We start from the raw sequence: 21,126 nt of genomic DNA, 5'->3' as shown, positions 1-21,126 counted from the left end.
TCCAGAGGGTCATCTAGTCCAGCACCTTCAGAAAGTTCTCTTTACTTGTACTTTGGATCCATTGGTTTGGGTGCTATCCTCCAGAGCAATGGAAAACAAATGGCAGCCCCTCAGATATTTGCAGGTGGCTTTCCTCTCCCCTCTCGCCCTTTTCTCCTCCAGACTAAGCATCCCCAACTCCCTGAACCGTTCCTCCTAAGGAGCCTGGCTACCCTCCTCTGCGCACCCTTCCAGCTTGCCATGAGCCTTCTTTTAACTGTGTTGCCCAGAACTGAGCACAGGACTCCAGGTCTGACCAAGGCAGAATTGGTGTCACCATTAGTTCCCTGGGTCTGGACTTCTGTTGCTGCAGCCTAGAATTACATTAGCTTTTTTTTGCTGCTGCAGTTTTATTTTTCTCATCCTCTCCCCTGCCAGTTTTGATAACTTGGTTGTCACCCAGAAGGTGAGAAAAGCTGCAGACTTTTAGGTGAATGGAAGATAAGAGCTCCGCTTATGTGATACCAAGTTGTTGTCTCTCTGCCTTGGTGCTACATTTCCTGCTCAATCTGGCATCACTTTGCAGGCCAGGAAATATTGGCGTTGACACAACAGGCCCTTAAAGGATGTAACAGATGCAGCCCTTGCTTTGGTGCCCTCACACAGGGGACACGAAGAGACTTTTGAGATGCTTAGCAAGGTGGGCTGGCAAGGAGGTGAGGAGGGATTGCTTGATGAGAAGGGATGGAGAGGCCGTGAAAGTTGTGCAAGCAGAAGCTCGTTTGGGGTCTTGGTAGGGTTTGTCCCTCGTTGCAGAGGAATCCCCCCGCCCCCGCTAGTTCAGTGGCAAAGAAGCAGAGCTGTGCAGGGAGAGGATGGCGTTAGTGTATTGGAGTACCTTTCATGCTGGCACAGCCTTTGGTGGTGGTGACCCCCATGTAGTGGCACTATTTTGCCCTTTTTAATAGGGGTGTGCTCCCCATGTGTACACACATTCTTGGGCAATGCTGGCTCCAGAGCACCTTGAGTGGGCCTCTTAACCTGGAAGAGGCAGGACATACAAATGGATCATTAAATTTGGCAGCACCTGAGCTTCTTCTGTGAAAAGTAGAAAGGGCAGAACTCTCAGGGCAAGGGGCCCTCGGCTGCTTTGGGCCCCTAACAAATGGCCCTCCTGACCACCCTAGTCTGGAGCCCTCTCCCTCCCTCTCTCTCTGCCCCACTCTCCTTGTGTCTGCAAGTAAGAAGAGTTCAAAGTAACCAGGAAAGTCACCAAGTCCTGCTATAGCTTTATAGACATGTCATAGAATCATAGAATCATAGAGTTGGAAGAGACCACAAGGGCCATCGAGTCCAACCCCCTGCCAAGCAGGAAATGTCCCTGCCTATCATTCAGTTCTGTGCCACACTTGTGCCTACAGAGACAGTCACACATTTTCTCTTTTCTACAAACATGGGGGGGGGGGTTAATTTCAATATGATGACAACAGGAACAATCTTCTATGTAAAGAGTGGCTTTGTGGTTACAGCACTTGAATACTGTATCTGAACCATTCTTAGCTCAGGTGAAATAAAGGAAGGCAACATGTGAAGGAGACAGCCTCATATATTTATTAAAGAATTAATAAATAAATCTATTTTATTTTTGTAAATTACAAATGAGATAATTAAAAGGAGGCAAATTTGGGATTGTTGCCTATAAGACAAAAGCGCTGTAACGAGGTTATATTAATGGAGCTATCTGAGGTCTGCAAATTAGAGAACAAAAATTACAAGACACTTTTAAAAGGTCCCCAGTAGACCACTATAAAATCATCTCCAATATACTTTGTGGTTCTCTTTTATTTCCACAGATTTCACCCTTTTACCACAGGGAGTGTTCAAACAAGGGAGTCAGAATTGTCCAAACCTGGCAAATAAATGCACACACACATACATACACACACAAAAAGTGTTTCACAGAGAGCACTTGATTTGGCAATATCAGTAGCAAGCAATATGCTTGGATAACGGAGCTCCACTGTTGCTGGTTGCAAATTTTCTCCTCCTCAGAGCAACGGGAAGCAATTTGCATCTAAAGGAGGCAAAGAGGAAGGCAGAAAAAAGTTACTCCTGGAACTCAATGCCAAACTATTGATATTTATTATATTAATGCCAGTGCTGCCACCCAAAATATATAAGTTTAGGATTACAAGGCAAAGCTTTTAGACATATCCCCCCACTCCTAATTTTTATAAACTTAGGGAAGCTGAGAATTGAGAGAAATAAGTTCTACTACCCTGGCAAGAAGATCTGCTCACCTTCTCAAATACGTACGTGGAAATCACTAGCTTTGTCAGTGAAAAGCAGTAGTATTTTGTGCACCCTGCAAAAAGACACAAGACAGAAAAAATAGCATATTATTTGTGCTCTTTTTACACTGAGAACTCTGCCTTTCTAAACTTGGCCAAGGAGGAGCAAAGTTAGTCTGCCAAAATATTAAATCAACCCTCTATATATCATGTGCTGCAGAATTGATATCTCAATTAGAAAAAGTCAAAGCTGCCTAAAAATGTGTAGAATTATACATTTCACCATGATGGAGCTTTTTTTCTTTTCTGTTTACAAATATGTGTAATTAGAAGAGAATGAAGGGGGAATCTCCATGGGAAGAACATTTCAGAGTCCCAGATGATCTCCTAAACATGGCTGCAATTCAGTTCCAAAGTGCAGAACCTCGAGATCAAGGCAAGGGGGAAATAGGACATTTGCAGTTTCTCTTCAGTAGCTGGCCTGGGAGGGAGGGTCCAAAACATTCCTGGGTCTTGGGGGGGGGGACAAGCATAGAGGCAACAGAGAATAGAGCGGAAGAGATGAAGAAAGGTGACTGGGAAAGGGGAACTCACCTGGAGGTGTCCTTTCAGATTGGCAGGCGTTTTAAAATCCCCATTAAGAACCTGTGCAAAGAGCAAAAGGTCAGGTGAGGCCCCTGCCCGCCTAATATTTCCACACCTCTGATTTCACATTCAACTCTCACGGAGTCCACCTCCACTCTGAATGCTGCTCTTTGGCCACGGCATGAGTGATTACTCCTGCAGAATATCTCTGCACAGTTGGGAAGCTGGCTATCCTCAATAATGCTGGCCCATTCTGGATTCTAGTCAATATTATGCAATGCAATGACTGACTGCAATTAGGACAATAAAGGCTGCAAATCACAGAATGGAAAGGAAGTGAACTGGAGAAATGGGGAAAGTGGGAAGAGGCTCTTCTTGACCTCTAGGAAGACACATTTGGCTGCTCAGAGGAACACAGAAGAGCTCAGATAGAGAACAATATGTGTATCTTCTAGCTTTGAGAAATGGGGGTCCTTCAGCCACTAGGATGCTAGGAATGAGAGACAAGCACTTCCCAATTCTGCCCAACTTAACACAACTGGAATGTTTAAAATATCAAGGCTACCAGATCAGCTTGTATTGCAGGGAGCTTAAACCCCACACCCCACAACTCTTTAATGTACTTTCATGGGGGGGGAGAGTGCTCCATTCTTGGTAGCCATGGGGATTAACCCTTTCCCTGATCTAGACTGTCTCTGAAAGTACTGGCATGCGTTTTTACCACTGCAGGGGCTCTTTGGATCCTTCTGGGGTATGAATCAGATCAGCGTAGCAACTGCATAATTCCCTGCCGCAGCAACTGCATAATTACTTATTTATTTAAACAGGAGATCTGATCACAAATCTTCACCAGTACATTATCTTACAGCCCTGAGGAGAGTAAGAACTTTTGCTGCCTTTCTTGATATTGTACTAGTTGCTTCCCTTTCCTTGAACAATGAAGGCTTCGTGCTATTTTTTTAAAAAAAAAATCACGTTCTCGAGCAGAATGCATTGTCACTGAACTGCTGCACCATAAACACAAACTTTAGTAATGCTAAAAGCCAGACAAGTTGATCTGCTACAGGATCTTTTATCACATGGCATAGATCTGGTGGAAACCACACAACCCAGCTACTGTCACCTGAAGGATGACAGGCTTAGTGGCACTCACCCTGTGTGTGTTGTTGATCACCAGAGGGTCTGGATTCCCATAGTTGGGTGGATTTGCATAGGGGTCATAGCCCAGCCTGGCCAGCATGGGAGCAATCTGAGCCATGTCCTGCAGCACATCTGCTGGGATGTGCCCCAGCCACTTCGTCAAGGCCTCTGTGTTCACTGGCTTGATCACCTGGTCCGTGGATCGCTCAATCCTGCACAATAGCAAGAAAACAGTAAGAACCGGCTAGAGCAGAGAGGCAAGGGGTGGCACCTGCTCACGTTCTCTCTTGATTTCTTCAACCTTCCACAGTCCCTAGTTTTCGCTGTGAGGCCCTTAATTGGCTTCTCTTTACTGTAGCCATTGCTAAATGACCGTAGAAGGCCACAGCAATTGAGCCAGGACAAAATTCAGTGTACAAACAGAAGTTTAAGCCTAGTGCTCAGTTTAAGCTTTAAATGCAGTTCATCGTTTCAATTTAAAAGTTTTTAGCATAGGTTTAGGCAAGAGCTAATTTTAACAAACCAGGACGAGGGTGGCACTGTGGGACAGAGCCTAGGGCTTGCCGATCAGAAGGTTGGTGGTTCGAATCCCCGCGACAGGGTGAGCTCCCGTTGCTTTGTCCCAGCTCCTGCCAACCTAGCAGTTCGAAAGCACGTCAAAGTACAAGTAGATAAATAGGTACCGCTGCGGCGGGAAGGTAAACGGCGTTTCCGTGCACTGCTCTGGTTCACCAGAAGCGGCTTAGTCATACTGGCCACATGACCCGGAAGCTGTACACCAGCTCCCTCGGCCAATAAAGCAAAATGAGCGCCGCAACCCCAGAGTTGTACGCAATTGGACCTAACGGTCAGGGGTCCCTTTACCTTTACCTAATTTTAACAAGCTTGCATTCATAGGAGGTGCTTAACTATCCGAACCCTCCTGTCATCACCACTGTCTCTGGTCCACAGCTGAACCACGTGCCCTTGTTGCAACAAGGCTCTCAATCCCCACGGCTATATAAGTTTAAAGGTAGTTTGCAAGGAAGCCCAGCTCTACAAACCCTAACCCTACAAAGCAAGAGCTCTACAAACCCAGGCAGGGAAGCACCCAGGAAAACACTAACAATGGCCAGGTGAATTAAGCACTTGTGTGAGTTTAGCAACAGACGAGGAGGTCAGATCAGAAACTCCACACTGAGCCTGGAGGGAGGGGAAACAGCTATGAAGCTAGAAAAGCAGCAGGGCTGGAAGAAAAGTAGGATATAAATTAAGCAAGTCAATACAGGGAGGCTTTGAGGGGGACTTTGCCTCCCACAGCTCCTTGTGTGCGAGTTTTAAGAAATGAGTTTCCCCTATGACTTTCCCAGCGCTAAATTTGCAGCCCCCTCCTGCAGCTGTAGCAAAGCAGCTTCCCTGGGCCCTACCTGGAAGACAGATGGAGCTGTTCGTCCCTCCCATGCCAGATTCTCAATGGACAGGAGAGCCCTCCAATCACGTTTTAGTGATCCCTTGCAAAATCTAACTCAGTGCTGTCTCTGCTGGCTGGCGGTGGCTCTCCAGGGTTCCACATGGGGGACTTTCTCTGCCCTCTCTGGAGATGCCATCAGCAGAGACAGAACCTAGGATCTTCTGCACCCAAGGAGATGCTCTTAAGACTCAGCTGCACCCTATCCCATATTGTGTGTGAACTAAGGCGTGACAATTCCAGAGATGACGGCCAGTGTGCTAGGAATGCACACATCTCAAGCACTGCAGCGAGGCTGCAGCACAGACACTCACTTGGAAAGGGAGACTCCGCCTGGCTTCCCAATCAGCTCCTCGTGGTGCAGGACGGCATCGCTCCAGGCGATGTCCAGGAATTCCATGATGGCCTGCATCGTTTTTTGGGGGTGCAGGACAAGCTGCTCATAGTAGATGGGGAGGCATCGCGAGAGCCCAATCTCCAAGCACTGGGAGTGCATCACCTCAATGGCTTTGTTCCACTTGATCAAGCAGTCCCGGTAGCTGCGGAGGTCAAAGCCGGCAATGGTGACTTTCCTGGTGATCATGGAGTGGACGGAAGCCCGGCCGTCACGCACCATCAGGAGAAACTTGGAGTTTGGGAAGATGCGGGAGAGGTACAGGGAGGACTTGAGCGTGAAGGGGTCTTTGTTGCAGAGGTACCTGGCTGGCTCTCCGTGCTTGGCAATCACCTCCAGGATGAAGGCCTGCATGGCGGCATCCAAGACTTGGTCAGTCACCCCAGCCTCGTCCAAGCGCATCTTCTCCCGGCCAGATTTGGACCATGCTTGGCGCATGGCTAGCACACGCGGGATGATGCGCGTCTCCTCCCCACAGCGTACTTCCGGGTGAGCATCCAGCATGGCACGCATCAGTGTAGTCCCGCTCCGGGGGACGCCACCGATGAAGATCAGAGGCATCTCCTTGCTGTAACGGTATTCCACCCGGTTGGAGTCCAACATCACCAGCTCCTCGTTCTCCGGGCGCATCAGTCCCCGGTTGGCGCCTTGGCCCAGTATGTGCTGGCATTGCAGCATCTGTTGGCCCAGGTGGGCAGAGACCATCAGGGCAATGGCAAAGCCCACCCCCATAAGAACCCGCCTCATGGTCACCCGCATCCTCTCCCCATCCACATGGGCCCAGGATCCGGAGGTGCTCTCCCCACTTTCAGCATTCGGAGGATGGAAGACCAAGCCACAGACTCCCTGGAAAGGACAGAAGCCAACCATTCAAGACAGGGATGGATACTTGTTCTTTGGGCATTTAGCTTAATATTTTCATTGCATTCTATTCCTTTATGGGGAGAACAAGGGAGCCAAACTGCTTAGTAGCGGTCCACCTACTTTAGTTTTGTCTACACTGACTGGCAATGGCCATCCAAATTTTCAGAAGAGCATTTTCCTCCAGTACTACCAGAAGATGCCAGAATTGAACCTGGGACGTTTTGCATGCAAAGCAGGTGCTCAACCACTTTGAACCTTCTGGACCTTCTCTTCATCCAGTTCTAACACTCCCCCAAGGCTGACTGCCGATAGACCCCTTGAACTCTTGGAGGGAACCACTCCTGGAGCCCCCGTCTGAGCCAAGACTAGAGTCTCCTCCGTGAGAAAGTGGGACCCCCACTCAAATACCTCTGCCCAGCCAGACCCTATGGCTCACAGTCCCGCCCAGCCCCTGCACAGCAGCCTCCCTCTCAATGCTCCACTGGGCCTCCGTGCCAAAAACCAGGCTGGCTCCAAATGGCTTCTGGTAGCTTTTGAGCGTGATCAAATATTAATCGCACAAAATGGGGCGGTAGAACAGGGGGAACACACCGGCAGAGCCATCAAAGATTCATGCGCCCACTGCCAGCACATGGCAGCACATCCATTACGGCAGCCAGGTGCTCACCTCGGTCTGAGAAGTTCATTTTGTGGCTGGCGGGCTGGCTGGCTTGCTAGCTGCTCCTTGCTCTCCAAAAACACCCAGGCGGGAGAGAGATTCTCTGTGGTGGGGAGGGAGGGAAGGAAGAAGGACAAGGTCAGTCAGATGCTGAGCAGGGAGGCGGGGGGGGGGCCTTGGAGCCACAAGGAGCAAGAGATTCCCCTTCTCGGCAGCATGGGTGCTGTTTCTCAGCAGCGGTCAGCTGGGCTCCTCCTCCACCCACCCCAAGACACGCAGTTATGACACAAGCCCACACAAAAGCGGGTTGCATCTGCAACACCAAACCGAGCGCTGGGTGTGCAAACAAGCAGCCGTGTTGTTGAACCATTTATACATAGCTTAACACTGTAATTCAGGGATGGAGGACGTCAAAGGTTGCAGGACTGCAGCTCCCAACTACAGAGGTTCCACATCCCAGTTCCACAAAATTATGCATCCAGTTGAACAGACATAAATACCGTGCTGCTGTTTATGTGATCATTTCCATCCCAAGCTGGAAGAAGGACACATGATAAGAGCCCTCATCTCGCTAGAGGTCATTCTGAAGGCCAGATTTTCCATGATGCCCTCGGTCGCTTGGCAATGTTACCACATGCTAGACGGCCAGCCAAGGAGTAGCAATGTGTGGAAAATGTAGCAAAAAGTGTATTTAAAGCTAAGGAAGTGAAAAAACTTAATATGGAATCCAAATGGCCAAAATATTGGGAAATTATAGAGTATGAGGAGGGAAAAGTGAAATTGCAGAGTTATGAGAAATTGAAGTCTAAAGTAAGAGACTGGCTTCATTACTACCAAATAAATGAAGTCTTTAAACAGGACAGGAAAATTGGCTTCCAGGTGGAGAGGTCAAAATTAGAAACAGAGCTATTGGAACCCAATACTAAGAATCTGTCAAGAATGTATAACTTGCTGTTGAAATGGAATACACAGGATGAGACGGTTAAATCAGCTATGATTAAATGGGCACAAGACATTGGTCATAACATTATGTTTGCTGACTGGGAACAGTTATGGACCACCGGTATAAAGTTCACGGCATGTAATGCCTTAAGAGAGAACATTATGAAAATGATATATAGGTGGTACATGACCCCAGTCAAGCTGGCAAAAATTTACCATACGCCCAATAACAAATGTTGGAAATGTAAGGAAACTGAAGGTACCTTTTACCACCTTTGGTGGACGTGCCCTAGGATCAAGGTCTTCTGGGAAATGATTTATAATGAAATGAAAAAGGTGCTTAAATGCACTTTCGCGAAGAAACCAGAAGCCTTCCTCCTGGGCATGGTAGGCCAATTGGTGTCAAGGAAAGATAGGACGTTTTTTATGTATGCTACAACAGCAGCAAGAGTTCTTTTATCAAAGTATTGGAAGACACAAGAGCTACCCACACTGGAAGAATGGCAGACCAAGGTGATCGACTACATGGGACTGGCGGAGATGACTGGCAGAATCCGTGACCAAGGGAAAGAGACGGTGGAAGAGGATTGGAAGAAATTTAAAGTTTATCTTAAGAATTGTTGTAAAATTAATGAATGTTAAAATGTCTTGGGTAATGTAAAATAGAATTGCAGTGACAAATAATTGGATATGAAAAAAAAGAGTTAAAGAATGTGCTATAAGAAATTGAAATTAGGGGTTGCTGGAATGATTTAAAACAGGGATGCAGAAAGGGGAGGTATGGGGAAGTCGCTGAAAGAAGGTTTTAAGAAAGAAAGATCAAGAAATTATACGTGTTTATATGTTTGTTTGTTTATGTATTGTGTTGTGTTGTATTGTCTTTTAATATGTGTTGAAAAACCAATAAAAAATTTATTTAAAAAAATATGTATTTATCCTACAAGAGGCAATTTTTTAAAAAACACAAAAATTTCCACTTGAGTTAGAACGGGAGGCAAATAACTATTGTCTAAATGGCTCATCATTGGGGCTTCTTTACAACTACAGATTCACTCCAAATGGCCCAAGGCAATCTAAATGTTTTTGGTGGAAGCTACCCCAGGTTAAAGTGTGGTGTCGGCAGGCACTGACTTGTCCCCATCTTAAAAAAGGGACCCTTCAAATGCGCAGCCCACAGAATAAGCCTGTCACCATGGCAACCTGGGGCAGCCATGTTGTACAAAGTGAAGCAAAGCAGGGGACATAAACATCCCTTAAAGGGCTTCAGCCATGAGCAGCCTTCCCTACTCTTATTTATAGATTCGCACACGCACAAATATGTATAATATGACTTAAGGGGGGAAAGGCCTGTCAGCAGTTCAAAGAAGAAACTTCCTCTTTGCAATCTCAGAGAAATCTGCTCTCATCCACTTAGCCATTGTGTTTAGAATAGCACAAAGCAGCTACATTCGGTGTTGTTTGTTTTGCTAAATGTTGGGAATACATGTGGAATATCATCAAAAGTGGGTTTTTTATTGTCATTTTATGTTGTGAATCACCCTGAGATCTGAGGGTATGGGGTGTACACAAATTTAATAAATAAAAATAAAATAATCAAAAGCGGAATGCTCAACAGAGGTTTAATATTAATTTCCTAAAGGTACATTGAACCAACTAGTAAGTGTCTGGAGGGCACCATTTTGGCGAAGGCCAGACTCGCACCCTGATGGCCTGTCTGGCAATCATCAAGGCAGCATCAGCATCTTGATGATAACAAACTCTCTCTGAAGCACAGGAGGTCGTCCCAATGTTACAGCAACTGAGCATGTGTTTAGCTCAGAAGGAGGGAAGCTTTGGCTAACAGCCTCGCTCACAAGGTACCTGCACAGGCTCCGCAGACAAAGATGGCAAGAACCACAACGCATAGAACAGCACAAAGGGCACAGGTGGAAAGTGGTGGGAGCCACCCGGAAGATCGGGGGGGGGGAGTTGCCCAAAGGTTTCATAAACACATCTTTGCACACCTTCTGTCGTGTCCCCCTCTATCCCCTACTCCCAATTCCCCATCACTTGCTGCTTCCTTGCTCCTCCCTTTAACTGGAGATGCGACTGGGGTGTTGTTGTTGTTGTTGTTGTTGTTGTTATTTCTATACTGCCCTTCATCCGAGGATCACAGGGTGGTTTAAAATATAAAAACACAAAATTGGTGCCCATGGGAGCTTTCTTCCCAATACAAACAGCAGTGTCAGGGGAGCGATTTAAACCTACATTCTGCAAAGAACCATTTGACATGGAACCTAGTTTGGACCTAAGGCATTATTTGGGGTGAGTTCATGCACTCACTTACACCTAAACACACGTATACATATATGGCCGCAATATCAAACAGGACTTGTGTATTTGCAACAGCCATCACTGATCAAATGCTACACAGGGAGCAGTGTTCAGCACTGCACCACCACTGGAAGAAACTTAAGTTAAAAAGCAGAAGACATGTCAATTTATTTACTATGCATTTCATTTCCTCCCAGAAACTCAGATCACAATGCTTTTCTAAGGGGATATGTTATGTACTGAGTTGAATAGGATCCAAACCGCAGCAGTCTGATTGGTCCTAGAACAATAGGATCCAAAAGGCAGCAGTCTGATTGGTCCTAGAACAATAGGATTCAGAATGCAGCAGTCTGATTGGTCCTAGAACAATGCAGCAGTATGATTGGTTGGCAGGAACCACCCAATCATGCTCCAGATAGAAGTGAATCCACAACCTGATTGGCTTACAGTAGAATTCCGGAATTAGCCAATCATGTGCAGCCCATTGTGTAAATAATGTATATAAAGCAGATACTTTGAGGGGACTTTGATTCATTCCTCCTCACCACTATGAGCTGAATAAAGAGCATGAAATCACTTTGCGACTCTGAGTATATTTCAGGATAGTTCACGTGTTTAGCTGATGCACACTCATGAGTGATTCAACTTCACTTTCTTGGTTACACACAGAGAGAAACAAAAATAAACTGAGGCTGCAGTCTTAAAGCTACTAACCAAATGAACCTGGGAACTTTTGCCCCTGAGCTATGTTCCCAACTCAGCGGAGACTCAGAGGGTAGAAAGGGAGAGGTGTGTCACCTTACATCCTGCCACCAATTCTCCCCCATAATTGCTGTTTCTGAGTCCCTCATGCCCTGCAAGCAGGCCTTGGTTCTGATCACGGAGCTTGGCTGGGGAGAATGGCAGGTGGGCATGTTCCTTGGGAGAAGATGCAGACTAGGGAAAGCGGGAAAGCATAAGCTCGCTCTTGCTGAATCTCTCCTGCAATCGCACCCCCCCCCCCAGAAAGAGAGAACATTAACGCAAGATCCGTCCCAACTTGTAAACTAGGCTCCTTTACCAAGAGCTGGAGGAGCAGAAGGGCTGACTGTGCAGTCCAGCAAGTCTCCAAATCTATCTGCTTAAACCCTGGTGTCCTACTTGCAAACAAGGTAGTAAAGGGTTATGTTCTTGTGGCCACGTGTTCTTGTGGCCTTACAGACTTTTCAAAAAGTAGTTCAAATGGATGGAGATACTCTAGAACCGTCACATGTGCTTGTTGCTAAGGAAATTCTGAGCCGTGCAGCTCACTGCCAAGAGAGATATTCATAGGAGAGGACCCTTTGGACGTTCTCCATGCACTCCTACAAAGCGCCTCACCAGGGATGGCAGAACAAACGCCAGCTTCTTCTTCAGCAAGGTTTAAATAAAATCAGCAATGATTCAACAGATGCTGCTGAGTGCAAATGCACTCAGTTGTGGACTGCCTTGGGGAGTTTTTGTGATCGGAAGGGCATTTCATTATCCAGCTTAAACTCCAGGGCATTTTGGAAGTAATAAATTGGTGCAAGGCTTTTTCCCTTTAATAAAAAGTCTCCTGTTCCAGAAGAAGCGAGTGAGATGGTGGGGAGGGAAACGACAGCAGGAAGCTTGTCTTCGATTGCAGGTGTTCTGCACACCACCAGGCCTGCCAAGGTGGAATATGCCACTTGCTCTGCCACCCATGAGACAAGGCCAGGCACTCTGGGATTGCTGAGGGAAGGCAGAGATCCCACAAGCAGGAAAGGGCCAAAGGCCCCCACTGCCTTATAACCAATTGTGCCCTGGAGTTGCCTGGCTCCATATTGTCTACAAGGACAGAGGCCGGGGCTCCAGTGTTTCAGACGGGAGACGTTTCCAGCCCTGCCTGGAGATCAAGATTAGAACTTTTTGTGGGCACAGCTTTACCTCCGAGTTCCAGGCTGCCCTGACTTTGTAACCTTCTGCTTCAAGGCAGCACCCTCCATCCAACAACATGCAAGGCAGTCCAAACTACTGACAGCAGTAGAAGGTGGGCAGCAACGCAGATCATCTGCTGATGAGAAATTGCTCTCTGTTCACAGAACCATCCACGACGCAGGCAAGGTGTTTGCCACGCAAGGTCCAAGTTAAGGCCTCTTGGCTTACAAAGTGAGAGGACAGTTAAAGAGTCTAATCCAAGCCCACCAGAGCCCCCCCCCCAGCATATTCCAAGTGTCCTCCTTCACAGAGCAGAAACCAAACAGTGAGAGTTACCTACCCCCAAAGAGGGTAGGGAAAAAACAGGTGGCAATGAACTCCCATTGTGGACACCCCCATGGGAATTGGCCTACAGATGGGCTGAGCAATTGTGGCTCTCCAGATCTTGAGGGGCTCCAACACTCATCATCCTCTACCCTGGCCCTGTGGACTGGGGCTGATGGGAGTTAAAAGTCTCACAGCATATGGAGGGCCAACGTCTTCTCCATCTCTGGGCTACCTGGTGAGCTCCTCATTCAGTTCACCATTTCCTGCATGGTCCGCACTTTGAAGTTTTGTGTCCCAGTGCTCTCTCGCTTTTGCCTTGGAGCCTTCCCCTCAAAAACCTACTGTCTGAAGCTGAAGCACAACAAAGAGCAATTCAAGTTTTCCAAAGATTGCCATTTCCTCCATTTCTGGGTTTTTCATGTGGAAAGCTCTGGGGCAAAAAAAGAACACTCAGACCTGGAGCCTCAAAGCGTGGGCTGTGCCTGGAAAGTGTGGAGGAAAGGTAAGTGTGGAGAAGCCCTCAGTATCTGCTAATTTTCAGGGCTGCAACCCTTGGATGGGGCAGGCTACGCCATGACCTGTTGAGCAGCCCTTTCTTTGATGCCTCCATCCCTGCTACTGCCAGACAGAGACAGAGAGTGCAGCAATACCTGCTGCTTCCCTCCTTGACTCTAAATTAGGGAACACCAGGAGGAAGCATGAGGGCGAAGGGATGCCAACACAGCTGCAGTGGAACTGGGACAACCAGCTATCGTGGCACTTTGCTAGTGATGGAGTTGGCCAGAGGATGGGCATGAACCCAATCTGACATAAAAAACAGGAGACGTGGACCAGGAAAGGGGCTGGGTTTGGCCCCCAGAGCAATTTTATATGGCACCTGCTGGCCTCCTCAAAAATATTTTCAGGTTTTGTTTCTAAGTCTGTGTGAGAGAGTCCACGCTTGCAAGTATTGCAGCTCTCTCTTGGTCTGGGTTTGCCATAAGTTGATGCACATCTGCAAGCCAGTGTGGTGTAGTGGTTAAGAGCGGTAGTCTCGTAATCTGGTGAACCGGGTTCGCGTCTCCGCTCCTCCACATGCAGCTGCTGGGTGACCTTGGGCCAGTCACACTTCTCTGAAGTCTCTCAGCCCCACTCACCTCACAGAGTGTTTGTTGTGGGGGAGGAAGGGAAAGGAGAATGTTAGCCGCTTTGAGACTCCTGAAGGGGAGTGAAAGGCGGGATATCAAATCCAAACTCAAATACACATGCTCCATATTTACAAAGCATTCACTGATGGATTGCTCTGATTTCATTATGGAGGCGTGCGTCCCAACCCCCAACAAAACAGGTCAGGTGAACAATACCAAGATTGGCCATCACTATCCCAGGCAATTAAAACACTGGCGCATGGCTATCAGTGACTTCCCATCAGAGACATCAGAAAGTATTCATGAGTGTGTGCCCATGTTTCAAAATATCCACCTGCAAAAAAATAAATACACAATCTGAAAGTCCTGCTTGCTGTGTGCAGATCATTCCCTGTTTTCTTATTGTTTGGCAAAGAAGTCTTCCTGTCCAGCAGCCAAGAGTCTCCGCTGGAACCCATGTCTCTTCCACTGCAAAATGACCAAAAATCACACTAGCTCAGGAGATAACCTGCTGATGCAGCAGCATTTAATCCACCCACAGTACAGTGGTTATTCCAAATCCCTTGTGAACTAAGAGTTGCTTTCCAAAGCTCACAGTGTTTCATTGATGGTACAGTTCGGATTTGGTGCAACTGCTGATTATGAAGGTTTGGGGAAATGCAGCAGAGCATACAAAGACACCCCACCTCCTCAGGCCCGTATCCATCTATGACTGGGGTAAACAAACAAAAATCAGGCTTTGAAATCACTAGAGCAAATTGCAGAAATGCAAACAGAGGCTCAATTGAATTTAAATCCCCCATTATCAAGAGAGTTGGGGCAATATAAATCTACATCAGTTGGAAATGGTTGTGTTGAGTTTGCTATTGGAATTTCCATGACGCCTGGCCTCACAAAAGAGCAACAGAAATGTTGCAAGCTGAACTGCTGTTATCAAGTGTGCCAGCCCAGCAATGCATCACCTGACTGCTCACCTGGGCACACAAGTGACAAGGTGGAACAGCTTGAGATGATGCCAGGGAGGCCCCGGGCACGTCTGCTGTGTAAGTGGCTTGCCCCACCACAGCCCCCTGGCAGCCAGCTGCTCACTCACTCTCCACAAGCCCCCTGGCTTCATGGAGCTCACTCCATCCAAGACACCGCTTTTGCTAAATGGCCTCCTGCAGAAGAGCAGCAAGGCAGCCGCTGCACACTCAGCTTCAGAGAGGCTTCCTCTGGAGGCCAGCCAAGCCCAAACAGCATATCCACAAGGCAGAGGAAGTGCAGCATCGTGAAGCTAAAGCATCAGCTCCTCCCCCATCACTACCCCTTTTTGCACGGCAAGCAGTCAAAATCCTGCAAGGAAGCTTCTGGGTTGCACAGGGCTGTTCCCAAAGGATGCAAGTTTCAGAGCAGCAATTAAAACGAAAGTGATGGGTGTCCTGCACGCTGTAGGGCTGAGGTCACAGTCTCATCTTCTTTGAAAGACAAAAGGAGCAGAAGCCTTTGGGAGCTACCAGGGCAAACAGTGTTTCCATCAGAAATGGCTGATACCCGAGACCCTGTAAGCTGTATTGGCTGGCTAGGCCAAGAGCATGGCCTGGAACAAGGCAGCCACAGAATTGGGGAACAGCATCACAGCAAAGGGGGAGGGGGAGCACGTGATGTGAAGACAGGAGGAGAGGAGAAGGTCCCAGGCATCTTTCATCAGGAAAGTACAATCCTGGCACAGGATTTGCTTCCTCTCCACTTATCTATACTGTACCCCATTTTCTCCCACCAGCACCCTCACCTCACCAACAGCAGCCTGTCAGGCACTTATTTTCACCACCACAGCCACTTGGGTAGCCCTGAACCCATGAGGACTAGGATCATGACTCTTAAGTTGAAAAAATAATAATCATTGGAGGGAAGTAAGATTCAACCTGCTCTCCAACATTTATTATCGGGCAAATGGTAAATTTTTGCAAGCTTGACTGGGGTCATATACCACCTATATATCATTTTCATAATATTTTCTCTTAAGGCATTACATGCCGTAAATTTCATACCTGTGGTCCACAACTGTTCCCAGTCAGCAAACATGATGTTATGTCCAACATCTTGTGCCCACTTAATCATAGCAGATTTAACCGTTTCATCCTGAGTATTCCATGTTGGAAAATGTTGGAAATGTAAAGAAATTGAAGGTACATTTTTCCACCTTTGGTGGACGTGCCCTAGGATTAAGGCTTTCTGGGAAATGATTTATAATGAATTGAAAAAGGTATTTAAATATACCTTTGTGAATAAACCAGAGGCCTTTCTCCTGGGCATGGTCGGCCAATTGGTGTTAAAAAAGGATAGAACTTTCTTTATGTATGCTACAACAGCAGCAAGAATACTCATTGCAAAGTATTGGAAGATGCAAGATCTACCCACTCTGGAAGAATGGCAGACGAAATTGATTGACTTTATGGGACTGGCAGAATTGACTGGCAGAATCCGTGACCAGGGAGAAGAATCGGCAGAAGAAGAATGGAAGAAATTCAAAGACTATTTGCAAAAATATTGTAATATTAAGGAATATTGAGTGATGTTGGATTGAAATTAAGGGGTTATCAGCTGTAATGGTACAAAAGAATATGAAAAAATAGTTCTTTTTTGTATATAAGTAAAAGTATAAGTTACAATAATTTAAGAAGATGGATAGAAAATAAGGTTTTTAGCTGTAATGCTATGAGATAAGGATTTGCTGGATGAACAATTTGAACTGGAATACAAGAAGGGGAGGTATGAGGAGGTCAGGGAAATATGTTATTGAAAAATAAGACATGAAATTTATGTGTTTTTAATATTTTTTCTTTTTAAATTTTTTCCTTTTTTTCTTGGTTTGTATAAAATGGAAAATCTTAATAAATATCTTCTTAAAAAAAAAAAAAAGATTCAACCTGCTCTTGTTTAATGGGATTGTCCCAAACAATGAAAATCATTTGGAGATACGGAATAAAAAGGAAAATGTTTTTCTCCTTCAAATTCTCATAGTGCACATTGTTAATTGTAAGCATACTGGCTATGAAATCAGATCCTCCCATATACAGTATGTTATGGAAAATAGTTTTAAGAAACAGAGGGGGGGGGGGGAGAGAGAGAGAGAGAGAGAGAGAGAGAGAGAGAATCCCAGAGTCTAACAGAGGATGTTGCAAAGGTGGAAGAAACATTGAAAGAGTTCCTTGCCTTCAAGGGAAAGCAAAAGAATTTGGGGCTTCTTAGCAAAGAAAAAGATGGTGTTGCCTGTAGTGCAGCTATGGAGAGAGAGAGAGAGAGAGAGAGAGAGAGAGATTTATCTCACTCTCACAATACTATGGAGTCATCCTAAGAAACGAATGGCAAATTCAAGACAGAGGAGAGCCACTTTCATGCCATTCATTTGAAGCACTAGGATACCACTACAAAAACACTACTTAAAGCACTATGTTGCCATCTAAAATTCCCTATGAAGAGGGAGAGGCTGTTAAACTACCGTATTTTTCGCTCTATAAGACGCACCAGACCATAAGACGCACCTAGTTTTTGGAGGAGGAAAACAAGAAAAAAAATATTCTGAATCTCAGAAGCCAGAACAGCAAGAGGGATCGCTGCGCAGTGAAAGCAGCAACCCCTCTTGCTGTTCTGGCTTCAGGGATAGCTGCGCAGCCTGCATTTGCTCCATAAGACACACACACATTTCCCCTTACTTTTTAGGAGGGAAAAAGTGAGTCTTATAGAGCAAAAAAATACAGTACTCTGCAAATTGTAGCTCTGGGAGGGGAATGGGGGTCTCCTCACAACTCTCAGCACCCTGCTTAAAAATGTATCCTAGCCCTTGAAACATGCGCCCCTACACAGAATTACCTAACAGAGCCTCCCTGTCACTTGATGTGTTGGTGGCTCTTGCCTTGGGTGGCTTCTGAAAAGGAGAGGTCTATCCACACCTGCCACCCACAATGGTTGCATGGAACCTCAGGGGTCAGAAGCAGCCTACCTGGGAAGAGCAGGTGCTGGGGGACCAGAAGGTGGGGCAGCCCTCTTGGTGGGCTTCTCCCTGGGGCACCTGGCTGGCCATGGTGGGTTACAGGAACCTTTGCTCCAGCCACAGCTCCTCCTTTAGCCCCAGGCCATTGTCCTGTGACTTTCCTCACCCTCTGCTGATCAGTTAGCGGGGAGACAGGAGCATGCAGTGGCCTCGGGGTCATGCGCACAAGCAACCTTCGCTCCCTCGGCGCATTGGTGACCACCTTCAGCTGTCACACCACAAGGGACTTGAGCCTCTTGCTCTCACACAGGAAGGCGGATGTCCCATTCAGGCTGCACAGCAGCACACCCTGTTCCTGCCCAACTGCAGGGGAAGAGAGAGGAAGTCGCCTACATAAGGCCACACAAGTTCCTCGCCCACAACTTGTGTAGCCCGAGAAAAACCCTTTTCTTCAAGCTGGACAATCCTTTATTGACAAGGCCCAGAAAAGGCTCCCCAGGATGAGAGCAGGGCCTGAAAGCTGCCCAAGCCACCCCCCTGGCCCCACAAGCCACTCTCCTCAAGGCTGGCGGGCTCAGCAGGAAGCCAAAGGCCAGACAGGAGAGAGGGAAGGTGTCCAGGCTGGGGGCACCCGTGGGGTGGGGAGGGGGGCCTGGAGCCACACCTGTGGGTGGCTGAGTACCAGGTACCAGGGTTCTCCCCCCCCCCCCGCCTCGCATCCCCACCAGTGCAGAAACCAACAGCCTGGAGGGTAGGAGCAGCTCAAGCGCAGCCCAGTCGTGTCTGCCCCCCCCCCACGCCCCAGGTCGGAGATGCCAAACGGCCTAAGACGGGGGGGGGGGTGCGCCGCTTTGGCCGGCCTGAGCAGCAAAAGGCCTCTGCTCTCGACTCAACTTCTCCCGCAGCTTTTTCCAAAGGGCAGCGCATCTCTCCGCGCACAAGGCTGGACAGTTCCCCCATCAGGGCCGCCATGTGCCTGGCGAAACAGAGGGAGGTCGCGGGACGGGGAGTCCTGTTTCACCCCCACCCACCCCCCCGCCATGTTCCGATCCTGCGGGGCCCGAAGCCGCGGGCCGGGCCGGGCCGGGGGGGCGACCCCTCCCCATCTCCCTTCTGCGGGACCCCCGAGCACTCACCGCCTGGATGGGGCGCCGCCGGGCAGCAGAGAGAGGAGCGCGGGCGGCGGCGGCGGCGGGCGGCTTCGGCGGCGCCTCCTTCGCTCCTCCCGCTGCCCGCCCCGAGAGCACGTCACGCGCAACCGGGAGCAGGAACGCGCTCGCCGCCCCCGCCTGCCGCGTGGGGCCCCCGGGCCTCTTCTTGCCGAAAGGAGGAGTCGGCAAAGGGCTCCTCTTTTTCGCTCTTCGAAAGATGGCAACCCGCCTTCCTCCCAGGAGCTCAGCGGGATTAGGGCGGGGCGATACCTGGTTTTCAACATTGCGATATATCACCGCTAAATATCCCGATATATATCTGCAGCGGAGGAGGACCTTGTCACGCCTCCCCATGGCGGCAGAGGGTCCCACTATACTTCGCCGCAGTGGTGGAGGGCCTTAAAATGTAAGGAAGTAGTAGATGTAATTACAAAATCTTAAATAAACTTCCATTTATATATTTTCAACTTATTTCAGTGATTTACTAGTAAAGTTGCATCTGCTTCCACACTCGGAGGTCTAAGTGGAATCTGTGCATGCATAAGCCCCATTGAGTTCTACTAAACTTCTACTTTCCTGAGAGTAAGCTTCATTGAATTCAGTAGGGCTTGCTTGTGAGCAGACACACATTTGCTTGCGTTGCTCACTGAAAAACGCCCTCCCCACCATTCTCACAAGGTACCCAGCCTTCCAGTTAAGCATAAGGCTGCCAGCCAAATCTTCTCCCCTCCATTCCCCCCCACCCAAGACTTCATTCCAACAATCTCTCCCTTTTTATCAAAGGGTATGAGGGAGGGATGGGACGTGAGTGGCACTGTGGGTTAAACCACTGAGCCTCTTGGGCTTGCCAATCAGAAGGTCGCCGGTTCAAAGCCCTGTGACGGGGTTCCTGCTCCTGCCAACCTAGCAGTTCGAAAGCACGTCAAAGTGCAAGTAGATAAATAGGTACTGCTCCAGCGGGAAGGTAAACAGTGTTTCTGTGCGCTGCTCTGGTTCGCCAGTCATGCTGGCCACATGACCCAGAAGCTGTACGCCGGCTCCCTCGGCCAATAAAGCGAGATGAGCGCCGCAACCTCAGAGTCGTCCGCAACTGGACCTAATGGTCAGGGGTCCCTTTACCTTTACCTTTATGAGGGAGGGAGGGCAAGCAAGCAAAGACTTAGGCTTCTTTAAATAAATAAAAAACCCACCATTCCTTATTAATATGGAGGAAAGCTACTTAGGGGAACCAACAACATAAACACCACCAGAAAATGAAAATAAAAACTCTTCCTCCTTTTTTTCCAGCAGTGTGTGTGAGTGTGATGAAAGAAAGAAGAGCTTTCCAGTTCTTTGTTTACTCTGCCTGCAAAGTATCTGCAAAGCATTGTTCAGCTGGGAAGCTATTAATTCTCCACCTCCTTTTGTTTACTGGCGTATTGCCTTGTTGAAACACTTATCACATGTTATTTCAATACCAGTCTTCAACTATTTATTGCACAGCCCTAAGCAGGGTGTCTGTAGAAGTTCTCCTGGGCCTTGTTTTGTCCCCACCACAGCAATCCTGTGGGGCAAGTTAGGTGCTGCCTGCCAGCTTCCTCTGCCTTCCCTCTCAGTGTTGCCTTGATAGCACAAAAGTTAGAAGGACTTGATTGATTGATTGATTGATTGATTGATTGATTGCATTTATACCCCATATTTTTTCTCCATGGAGCTCAAGGTGGTGTGTATGGTCCTCCTTGGAAGCATCTGCCTGGGAGTTCATGCTTCAGAAGCCCTCTTTTCCTTCCCAGAGCTGTGACTTGCTTGGATGAGGAAGGACTGTAGCTTGGTGTGGGTGTCAAACCCGGGAGCTTCTGTGGGAGGCTGCAGCCCAGCCCAGCCCCATCTGAATTGCCTTCAGGCTGCTGCAGAGGACCCACTGGCACCCATAGCCTTGCAGACATAGCCCTTCAAGTCCCAAGCCTTCTTCAGCTACGCAGAGTTAACAGAAAGTATGCTGTGCCCAACAGAGTTTAATTTCTCTTTTCAAAAGGACA

At 47.9% G+C, this 21,126-nt stretch overlaps 1 protein-coding gene across 6 annotated transcripts; it reads right to left on the bottom strand.

Annotated features, from left to right (window-relative positions):
* Nucleotides 1-1,567: 1,567 nt before the first annotated feature.
* On the bottom strand, nt 1,568-19,348 carry TPST2 (tyrosylprotein sulfotransferase 2). 6 transcript variants are annotated; one of them, XM_083590291.1, is made up of 7 exons: nt 19,094-19,348; nt 7,368-7,461; nt 5,757-6,682; nt 4,009-4,207; nt 2,865-2,915; nt 2,296-2,344; nt 1,568-2,053 (listed from the first exon to the last, which is right to left on the bottom strand). In XM_083590291.1, exons 3-6 carry the CDS (start codon nt 6,593-6,595, stop codon nt 2,315-2,317), a joined length of 1,119 nt encoding a protein of 372 aa, XP_083446417.1. In that variant the 5' UTR covers nt 6,596-6,682; nt 7,368-7,461; nt 19,094-19,348; the 3' UTR covers nt 1,568-2,053; nt 2,296-2,314. The 6 variants fall into 6 exon arrangements, with proteins under 6 accessions (XP_083446417.1, XP_083446415.1, XP_083446414.1 ...); XM_083590289.1 differs by having other exon boundaries at nt 5,757-6,678; nt 19,094-19,213; XM_083590288.1 differs by having other exon boundaries at nt 7,292-7,461; nt 19,094-19,200.
* Nucleotides 19,349-21,126: the final 1,778 nt, after the last annotated feature.

This window comes from Podarcis filfolensis, assembly GCF_964270895.1.
Source record: "Podarcis filfolensis genome assembly, chromosome: 16".
Taxonomy (NCBI): domain Eukaryota; kingdom Metazoa; phylum Chordata; class Lepidosauria; order Squamata; family Lacertidae; genus Podarcis; species Podarcis filfolensis.
This window is presented reverse-complemented; position numbering and strand designations above follow the sequence as displayed.